General features: G+C 41.3%; 1 protein-coding gene across 1 annotated transcript in view; it reads left to right on the top strand.

Moving 5' to 3' along the window:
- The window catches only part of tns1b (tensin 1b), a gene marked incomplete at its 5' end in the record, with an annotated part of 254067 nt that extends 244830 nt beyond the window's left edge, over positions 1-9237 (top strand). The window contains 7 exons of the mRNA XM_083641496.1: positions 1490-1567; positions 4170-4238; positions 4466-4492; positions 5074-5242; positions 5615-5683; positions 6442-6471; positions 7721-9237. Of these exons, the coding sequence (XP_083497622.1) occupies positions 1490-1567; positions 4170-4238; positions 4466-4492; positions 5074-5242; positions 5615-5683; positions 6442-6471; positions 7721-7859 (581 nt within the window). The 3' untranslated portion in view covers positions 7860-9237. The remainder of the gene's footprint in view (positions 1-1489; positions 1568-4169; positions 4239-4465; positions 4493-5073; positions 5243-5614; positions 5684-6441; positions 6472-7720) is intronic.
- Between the last annotated feature and the right edge of the window lie 2375 nt (positions 9238-11612).

Below are 11612 nucleotides of genomic sequence, written 5' to 3'. Positions count from 1 at the left end.
GGGCCGATCCATGACATAAAACATGGGGCCAGCTGACTTTTCTAAACATTGTCTGGCTTATCTCTGTTCCTTTCTCCTCTGCCACCCTCCACCTCCAAATATCCTCTCCTTCTGTGCAGTTCCTGCTGCTACTGTCTTTTTTTACTACTACTAATTCTCTCCATTAGTAATACAGTAGTTTCCTTTTCCTTACATAGTCAAGATAATTCAAGACCACGGGAATGATAGGACTGGACAGGAATATAACCAGATGTGTCACAATAAGATGAAAAATTACTTTTATTCACCTTGTTAGCTAATGCTGCATATCACAGCACCTATAGCAAAAAATAAGATAAGATAAAATCAAATAAATGAACTAGAAGGGCACTCAGAGAGTGCAGACCCTCCGCCAAGGCCAATGCTCCAATCTGCTATGATATGCACATTTTGTGAGTTGGATCAGAACCCTGATAGCATGTTAGATCTTCAGGGGAAAAGTGAATGGGGTTTTAGAATGGCGATTTAGCTTAAATGCATAAAATAAGGTCTGTGGTTAACAAATGTTTATGGGAGTGGTAATTTGTGTTCAGCATGGTAATCTTCAAAAACGTGAATCACTTTTATGATTTTTGAAACATAAATGGGTTTTTTTATGCGATTATCCTGCTGAACACAAATTACCACTCCCATAAACTTTTGTTAACCACAGACCTTATTTTATGCACTTAAGCAACATCCCCATTCTAAAACCCCATTCACTTTTGCCCTGAGTAACCAACATGTCCAAGACTTCTGCCTTCCAACTACAAAAGTACGTCATACCTGCGGTACTCTATTTACAGTCCCTTTTCCCTAGCCCCGCCCCCTTCCTTGCTCCGCCCCAGATCGGATCCATGCCAAAATGTAACAGGTTCTTCCTTGGCCCCTGCTATACCCTACCACAAAGTTTCATGAAAATCAGCCCAGTGGTTTCTCCATAATCCTGCTAACAGACAGACAAACGGCACCGAAAACATTACCTCCAACATAACCTCCTTGGTGGAGGTAATAAATGAATACAAATGACATGTACTGTACTTTACAATGAGATGGATACATTGTGTCTGACTGATGTGTGTGTCTGCACACATGGCACAGGGACAATAGATGTACTTAGTGTCCTCTAGAGAGAGAGTGGCGTCAGCGGAGGACCAAAATGCGAGACTCATTAGCCAATGAACAGCCAGGAATTGGTCTCGCACTACTTTTGCATGCTAAAATAAAGTTGATAATGTACAATTTGATTCAAGGGGGAAAACCCTTTCAGAGTACAACACAAACTATGTCTATTTTGCTGCAACTTGACAGTGTTGCTTAATCCAGGACCTTACTTCCTGGAACTCTTGAGAGTAAAAAACTGGTCCATTGGAGTGAATGGAGATGTCGGGACTCTTCTATCTATACAGCTCTGGATGTACTTTACAATGAGATGGATACATTGTGTCTGACTGATGTGTGTGTCTGGCAGGTTGTCTGTCTGCCTTGGTCTACCAACATGCCATCACACCACTGGCTCTACCCTGCAAACTACTCATCCCTACCACAGGTCTGTGCATCCAAACATGGATGAAGTAGAATGTGTTTTGAATTGCATTTCTTCATTATAACAGAATATCAAAAGGTCTACATGTACAGTAAGCTCACAGGGCCCTATCTTACGCCTGGTGCAAGGGCAAGGTCAAGCGTTGTCTTTGCTAGTTTCTAGCACTCGGGATTTTGAGTGCTAGAACCTAGCAAAGACAACGCTTGCCCTTGCCCTTCCAGCAGGCACAAGATAGGGCACACAGTTTTCTTAAGAGAGACTTTTGTATGTGGGAGTGGACAAATCCTTCATACTAAAACATCTAGAGACTAACCCTTACATAGTGTGATAATACCTATACATTTCAAATTCTAAAACCACAAGGACTTTCACCTACCACAGGACTGTGTGTGTGTGTGTGTGTGTCAGGGGCGGTTTTAGCATCAGAGCTTTGGGTGGGCTCAGCCCACCCAAAGGTCATGGACCGCTGAACCCCTAGGGGGGTCCGGGGGCATGCCCCCCCGGAAGAAAATTTTGTACAGTTTCAAGTAAAAATGGATCAAACTGGCGCACTTTGAGATCAAAATGAAGAGACTAGATCTATGAAGAACTACACACATCAATATCTTCTTTACCGTTCTGTGGTTTTACAGCGATGAAAAAATAATTGTTTCCCTATATATACTATATATATTCTGCATACAGGTTCTATATGGTAGAATTATGCTTGCATAATAATACCAAAATCACTTCAGGGGAGTTTCAAGTAAAGTAACATTTTGCTTTGTAGGCAAAACAAAAGTAAAATTATATCAAAAGGGAACTTCCTAACTTATTGGCTGGAATAATATTTCGACAAGATAATAATATACTGTAAGCACTAAAGCAGGAGTTTGCAGTCAACTAGTTGAAATTAATATGTGGCAGTATTTGTGGGGGTCAAAATCTATGTAGGGTGTACCACCACAAATAGATCAGTGTATGGGAAACACTGGCTATTAAATTGTGTGACTAGAAAGACACCAATAAATCTGAGAAAATGTACTTTAATTTTGAACAACAGCACTACAACGGTGGCATTACAAATGGTATTATGAAATTATTGTGGGAAAAAACAAGATCTGACTGGTTGGAAGTTGGTAGGCTACCACCACCACAGCGTGCAAAAATAGGGAAAGAAGGAAAGAAAAGTGAATAGCATGCCATGCACGCATGTTAAGCTATCATCATCATCACATCAGACAGGCTGTGTAAAGCAGCCACTTGCGATTCTGAAGGGCTTAATTTCACTCAGATAACAAGGGACCCGTTTGAAAATATGTTTGTCACTTATGCCCATATGTTTCTCAAAAAACATTGCATCCATTTACACCCACTTTACTGCGAGCTAGCATGACATGGCTGGCTGGTGCCATGGTAGCCTACCTACCTTCCTCCAGTCCACCTGTTTGTCTGGCAGGCACAGGCACAAGTTCTTTTGTTTAGCCTACAAAACAACGTTACGCGCTAATTTGCATATCAATATGCGCTAATTAAGTAACTACTAACGACTCTGACTGCTCAATGCTCACCTCACAGTTTCATTGATCATGAGTGGGGAGAACGATTGTGTGGACTGTGGAGGACCACTTCGCTGCTGTACTGTGTGTGACCTGTGTGAAGTGATGTGGGATTAGGCAGATAGATGGAGGAGGGAGCGCCTGCGCAGCCGCGGTTCTAGAAACTTTTCGAGTGGGCTGAACCCCCCTAAATGTTTGTCTCAGCCCACCCTAAGAACATAGAGGGGGGGGGAAACACGCACACAGCGCATTGAGTGTAGTCAGAAACTGCTACTAATGACCACCATTGATTTGGAGAGGAGAAAAAAAAAAAAAAAAAAAAAAACTTTTTTTTTTGCCTCTATTTTTTTGGGTGGGCTGAGACTATTTTTGGGTGGGCTAAAGCCCACCCAAAAACGGCCTAGAACCGCCCCTGGTGTGTGTGTGTGTGTGTGTGTGTGTGTGTGTGTGTGTGTGTGTGTGTGTGTGTGTGTGTGTGTGTGTGTGTGTGTGTGTGCGCGCGCGTGCATGCCTGCTGTGCGTGTGTGTTGGGTGCAGGCAGTCTTACGTAGGTCTCCAAATGTGTGTGGTTTCTACTGTGTATGTACAGTATGTGCATGTGTGCACATCAAAATTGACCAAGATTAATACCCTCAGTCCACAATTGATGATTCCTCCAGTATGTTGGTAGCCAAAGCAGCATCCAACATCCATAAGGAGCTCAACAGGAAAAGGAATCCCAGCGGTTTTCATGTTAAATGCATAAACTGTAGCCCACTGGCCCACATTTTGGTTTTGTCCCAGGCATTTCCAATTGAGATTTTTTTTTTTAATGTCCGATATGATTTAGTACAGAATTACATAACTGTCTTTACTGTAGGGGGAGAAAGTGAAACCTATGGTTTAAATAGTCATTTTCACATAATGCTGTTAATGTGCAGAGTAGACTTCCAGTGAATGAAATAATGGTGAAAACAAACCATTTGTCATCATGCTTGCCGTCCCTGGAACCCCAACAAGAACCCTGTACCTTGTGGATCACCATTGTAGCAAAACTGATGACGTCCCCTCTCTCCTGATTGGTGTAGATCTCAACGAGGAGGTACCAGAGGTTGCAACAACAAATCCACTGGTCGAACGGCTGAAACAAGGAGCAGGTAAAACATCAACTCCTTCTCACTGTATTACCAGACTTTTAATTTTTTAATCAGTCTTTTCAACAGAGCTTCTACTACTGTAGTGTTGTGAGGTTCAAACCCGATGCAGCTAACAGGTTCTTACCTGGACAGTAAAGACATTATACAACATGAATGACAATATTAATGGTGTGTCCTGAACAGTTCCGTTCACTCATCCCAAAAATATCACTTCCTTGTTACTCCAGTGCAGAGGCCCCCTGCTGACTCTGATGGTAAACCCTGTGTACTTTCATTTGGAACCCTACCTCTGGAATGTGCATCTTGCCTCTTCGAACCTAACGCCCCCGTTGTCTGAGCGTGTGTGTATGTGTGTGTGTGTGTGTGTATGTGTGTGTGTGTGTGTGCGTGCGTGCGTGTACGCGTGTGTGTGTGAAGAGAGCTATTTAATGGGCGTGTGTAGATTTGTCTTTTGTTAAGATTGTCTCTTTTAACACAAGCGTCCAGCTTTTTGTCCATAACAGGCATAATGTTTCATGTGGAATGATTTTGAGTCATGGATTTCTTTCTTGAACTGTTTGACCCCAGCCTTGATCCTGAAAGCATGCTGTCTAATGACAATGAATTAATATTTTTGCATGAACAGGTCGCTGCCAAACTCGTTACAAGTCTCCTGTTACGGATCATAACTTTTGAGACGATGAAGAATGTATGCATCCTGTTTGTTTACTATCTTGTCTGTTTACTATCTTGTTATCTTGAAGCAGATTTTTCCATTGTACATTTCTGAAAGGTCCGTCTCTGTTTGACGTCTCTCTCTCTTGTAAGCTGACTGGGCCTGTCGCTCTCTTCCCAGCATGCAACGTGCTCTACATCAACTCAGTGGAGATGGAGTCTCTGACGGGCCCTCAGGCTGTAGCCAAGGCCATTTCAGAGACGCTGGCTGCTGCCTCTCCGCCTACTGCCACCATCGTGCACTTCAAGGTGTCTGCTCAAGGCATCACGCTGACTGACAACCAGAGGAAGTGAGTGTGGTGTCCTTTCAAGATGACTCAAAACAAAAGACAAAGATTGCATGATGCCTTGACATTCTGCTGGAGACACGTTTGAAGAATGTCTTTACGCATCTCCAGATGCAAATGTGTTGCTACAGGGCAAGTCGAGACAATAAAACCTGTTAACTCCATCAGGATTAACGGATCGGGATCTGTTCATCTTTTCTCTATAGTGGACTTTCTTAACTATTTCAGTGTAGATTTACTTTTTTTTTGGTGGCCGGGCTAATTAAAATATACTTGATATCAGAAACACGCCAGTGACACATTTTGGGTCCTGAGCCATACTTCAGAAGCCTCCAGGACGTTTTTAATCACCATGTTGGTTTGTTTCCCCCACAGGCTTTTCTTCCGACGCCACTACCCGAGCAACACTGTCACGTTCTGCGATATCGACCCTCAGGACAGGAAGTAAGTGCTTCACTACAGTACACACTCTGCACACTTTGAAAAGTCCAACATGGACTGCAACAAAGGGTGAAAATGAGTTATATATCAAACTACTGTAGATGTGCACTCGGAGATTGCAGGAAGCAGCAGTCGAAACTGTCAGGTATTGACAAAAAGAAATACTAGTCTTTTATGAACAACTTTATAGTTAACGTTAGACGAAATGAACTTGTTTGGACTAAGACAAAGGACAGTTTTTTTTAAGGCGCAGCTCAACCTCAACCTCAGTCAGGACAGTACACACACTACCTTGCCCATGGAAGACACCAAAGAATACTTACAGTATAAATACCTTTCATGGTTTGTTTTAGCCTACTTAGGTACAAGATAGATGGGGTTTTCATGCGTTCCAAGAAGTAGACATCAGTGGAAAATGTCTGAAAGTCAATTTAACACACAGCAAATTTTGTGACACTATCTGATTGTCTTGATGTAGTAAAAGCAAAGCTGCATTTCACTGTCTGTTGTAACATATTACAAATGTTACAAATGTGAAAGAAACATAGTAGTGAGTGATAAAGGAGTCTCCATACAAAATGAGTTAACACTTGACTGTGTTTCAATTCGGTGCCTGTTTTTCACTCCTTTGACACAAATGTCTCCTCTTGCACCAGAAACATGCTAGTTACATAATTACATAATTACTACGGTTTAAACTTTACATGCTTTCTCCTTTTTTAATGTTTATTTTACATTAAATCTTCATCATGTTTGTACAGGTGGAACAAACCTGAGGGAGGCACAGCCAAGTAAGTAGACCTTCCAATATTTCATATGGATTGTTATTGTACTGCTGGTTTACTGGTAACTTTTATTCTGGTTTGCAAATAATGTTCAGCAGAAATGAGAAAACAAGGAGGATGGATGCACCGAATGGATGACTTGTTTTGTGCAATAATTTCCATTTAGTGGATACCGTAGTTTTCCACTCTTGCATATAGTGCCTTTTTTCCTTCTTCTCCTTTTTGCCCCACTCCCCACCCATTCCCAATCCAAATCAAAATGCTCTGGCAAAATCTAATGAGCTCAGATGTGGGATGTTTGAAAAGAGGCGTGATAGAAGAATAGATGGATAGATGACCGGGCACAGGTTGAGAAAATCAGGCTGTTGGCAGAAGAAGGTTGAGAGTTATAGTGATCATAGTTCTTGGATTTGAGGTGTAGTTAGCATGCAGCATGAGGATTTACTACATGAGTTGAATTTGATCATGATTTAATTGTGGTTTCTGTATGGAATTTTTAAGAGTAGAGTCTTAAACAGTGGAGTGTTTGCCAAACATGGGCTTTTTAGATTGAATCAAGTATGCCATTCCAACATGCTAAATATTCTGTTTGTTGAGGGGGGGGCGTCATTAATGAAGCTCATCATTCAATATCTCTTAAAAAAAATCTTATGAATTTACCAAACAAGGAGTTAAATTACCTACTATCCTTTAGAATGAATCATTATTTGTTGTACTCTAATTTTATACCATCTATGACTTTGTCAGTCTCCAAACTCCTCAAATACCAAATACCTACACTGTAGAAAAATGAATCAGGCCTTAATATGTAATCATCCACATGGTGGTTTATATATATATCAGTTGTATCAGTTTATATGATTACATATTAAACCCCTGATTCATTTTTTTTACAGTGCACTGTAGAAAAATGAATCGGGGGTTAATACTGTATGTAATCATATAAACTGATATTGGCTTTGGATATCAATACATGTATACACTATCAGTCAAAAGTTTGGACAGAGACGCCTTTTCCTCCATCCACATTTTAGAATAATAATAAAGGCATCAAAAGCTACCCTTTGCCTTGATCGAAAGGTAAAGGCTTTGGAAATAAATTCATACATAGGATCAACTTTCAACTATTTATATTTGTCAAAAAACTGATTTCAGGCATTTATTTGAAGCATAAGCCTTTAGATCAAAATGGCCCTAAGACAATGAAAAACGCATTTTGGATTTCATTGTAAACCTTCCACCTCTGTCATTCCAGGTTCTTTGGGTTTGTGGCCCGGAAGCAAGGAAGCACAACGGACAACGTCAGCCACCTCTTCGCCGAGATGGACCCTGACCAGCCCGCCAGCGCCATCGTCAACTTCGTCTCCAAGATGATCGCCTCGCAGAAACGATGAGAACTGTCCACAAACCCTGGCTCCCTTTCTCTTTTTTTTTCCCTTTGGTTGTTTTTTTTCCTTTTAACCACAGACACTTATTTTCCATTTTGGACAATTCAGCATTTGATTTTATGTGTCACCTTATTTTTTCATGCTCGTTTGTTTTATATATACTTTGAAGCGAATGTGATTGTGTGACTGTATGTGTGACCAGAGTGTATGTTTGTGGTTGTGTGACTGTGTGTGTGTGTTTGCGAGCAAGTGAGAGAACAAGACAGAGAGAAAGGAGGGAGAGACAGAAGAATGTGTGTGTGTGTGTGTGTGTGTGTGTGTGTGTGTGTGTGTGTGTGTGTGTGTGTGTGTGTGTGTGTGTGCGTGCGTGCGTGCGTGCGTGCGTGCGTGCGTGCGCGCGCGCGTGTGTGTGTGTGCACGCATGCATGTGCTTTTCATCTTGGACGGACTCCAGAATGGACCAGAGGAAGTGCAGAGTGGGGCGTGGCTGTGTGTGACGATGGGACGGGAGGCCATTTCGAGCTCCCCCGGCAGGGTAACATATGAACGGGATGAGGAAATGATGTCGTGTGAGCAAATGTCGTTTGTTTGCAGTTGTTTAGTTTTATTTTAATTTTTTAAAGAAGAAGTCAAGTTGTGTGATGTAAAGGCGGATTGTAAATCTATCAGGCTTTCGACTGGTCAACCAAAGATAAAAAAAAAAAAAAAAGCAGTCAGGGCGTATATAGTGTGCCACTGTCAGAGGGTCGGACATATTCTTTTTGTAAACAAATATGGCTGCTTAATCAAAATTACTGAACTGTTTCTTTCTGTATGTACTGATACTGTAGGTCAATTTCATTCTTAAAAAAATGCACCTTTGCCTTCTTGCAAATAATGTTTGAGGACATTTTTGCGTACGGCGAGGCCAGTGTAAATATTCTAGATTGCTTTCTGAGTAGCTCTGAACTAGATGACATTTGGTGCCTGACAATTTCTTTTTATGAAGAGCTTTCTAAAGAAAAGAAAAGAAAACACATCCCAGTTGTCTTATATATGCAAGTATCCACATTTGGAATGAAGATTGTTCGCCGAAATTCCTCAATTCCTTCCGTATTCAATCAAGTAGTGTCGCTAAAGAAACAGTAGATCAACTGTCATGTAACGTGCATCTGAGGTCTGAGATAATCAGCGAAACTGAACTTTTTGTGCATTTCCTTATCAGTGCGGGATCCCTGTGATAAAAGCGAGGCACCAGTAGCTTTGAATCAGTGCGTCCACATAAACTCTCTCCACACAAACTCTCTCCACACAAACTCTCTCCACATAAACTCTCTCCACACAAACTCTCTCCACACAAACTCTCTCCACATAAACTCTGTCCACACAAACTCTCTCCACACAAACTCTCTCCACACAAACTCTCTCCACACAAACTCTCTCCACACAAACTCTCTCCACATAAACTCTCTCCACACAAACTCTCTCCACACAAACTCTCTCCACATAAACTCTCTCCACACAAACTCTCTCCACACAAACTCTCTCCACATAAACTCTCTCCACACAAACTCTCTCCACACAAACTCTCTCCACATAAACTCTCTCCACACAAACTCTCTCCACACAAACTCTCTCCACACAAACTCTCTCCACACAAACTCTCTCCACACAAACTCTCTCCACATAAACTCTCTCCACACAAACTCTCTCCACACAAACTCTCTCCACATAAACTCTCTCCACACAAACTCTCTCCACACAAACTCTCTCCCCACCGGATTTGTCAGCTAAGCAGTGACAAGACACCCAAGGGGATTCGCTTCCTATCTGCCACTCTTCTCTCTCCACAGTCTGCACAGCATAGCCTCACTATTCCACTCATTCCACTCACACACAAACGCATACATACAGTACACACACACACACACACGCGCGCGCGCGCGCAACACACACACACACACACACTTCTCTCTCCACAGTCTGCACAGCATAGCCTCACTATTCCACTCATTCCACTCACACACAAACGCATACATACACACACACACACACACATACACACACACACATTCTCCCTCCACAGTCTGCACAGCATAGCCGCACTATTTCACTCATTCCACTCACACACAAACGCATACATACACACACACACACACACACTTCTCTCTCCACAGTCTGCACAGCATAGCCTCACTATTCCACTCATTCCACTCACACACAAACGCATACATACACACACACACACACACACACATACACACACACACATACATTCTCCCTCCACAGTCTGCACAGCATAGCCGCACTATTTCACTCATTCCACTCACACACAAACGCATACACACACACTCGCGCACAAACACACACACACACACACACACACACACACACACACACACTTCTCTCTCCACAGTCTGCACAGCATAGCCGCACTATTCCACTCATTATTGAAGGGCTAAAAGGGTTTTGTGATAAGAATCTGTACAGTAAAGGGTTGCACTACTATCCTGCTCTCTGTTTTTCTGTGTTGAAAATATCCGCCGATAGAAAGAAGCTACTATCACGACGCGTCAGCCGGCCAAAACTGTTAACACTCACACTCTACCCAAGAGTAAGCTATACATATAAATATACGTATATAGATATATATATACCTTCCAAACGGTGACTAAAAATATTTATTTTTTTTGCTTTGTTGCTCTATGTTATCCTGTATACATGTATTATATAGTATACATCAAGATTTCTGAAAGCGATGAGAAAAAAATGCTCTTTATTTTGGCTAAACTTTGAAATCACAAGACATTGAAGTGCATTGAAATATATATGTATGTAAAGTGTGTGCATTTTAAAGCGTATCACTGTTGGTTTTGAATATGTTTTTCACAGCATTGCTTCATTATGTTAACATTCTTGTTTTCAGCATCAAAAAAGCTTCTTGGCGAGGCTTTTTGTTTTGGTAGGAGAGGGGAAATACTTTGTATGGACGTTTGTTGCTACAGAAGTCAAAATGGAGTTATCCTAAAGTTATGCCAACACTTTTTTTGACTAATTTAAACCTGCCTAAAAAAATACATTGTCCAAGTTTAGCACTTAAATGTTGAAGTATTATGAATTATCAATGCATTTCCACTTCCATGTTCATCATTGCATGTGTGGAGGCAGACATACTAGTTCCTCAAACATATTTCACACAGCACGACCTGTGGCATCCTCTGGCCCTCATCAGGGGAAAACCCCTGAGTTTAGTCAGTAGCTGCTGCCATCATGTGGTGCAGAAAAATATTACTAAGGAACCCATTTTTATTCTAATACAGTGTTTTAACTGTGATTATAGCAACTCAAAACGGTGAATGTTTGAGTTAAAATAGCAATTTGATCATTGAGAAAAATAACTTACAAAAAAAACATTTTTAATGTTCATTCATTTGCTAATTTTCTTAGTAAATGAGTTTTCCTTGTTTTGTTTTTGTCCCGTTCAAAGATTTAGTAGGGAGTTGACTCCCTCTTTGTGCCTGCTACAGTACACTAGGATAATTTGGTGGACAGCATGATAATACCTAATGAAATAAAATAAAATAAAAAGAATCAAATGAGGCTTACTTCTTCAAGAATAAAAAATAAAAAACAACACCTAGCACTTATGGGGCTTTTATATCTGATGAGAATGTTCCATAATGCATTAGCAACAGCCTGCATGCTCAAGTCAAGCTGTGTTACCTTTGATGACTGTAGTTTCTCCACAGCATCCTCAAGTCTTACTCAATGCAGCCTTTT

Source organism: Poromitra crassiceps (genome assembly GCF_964638095.1).
Source record: "Poromitra crassiceps genome assembly, chromosome: 8".
NCBI lineage: Eukaryota > Metazoa > Chordata > Actinopteri > Beryciformes > Melamphaidae > Poromitra > Poromitra crassiceps.
This window is presented reverse-complemented; position numbering and strand designations above follow the sequence as displayed.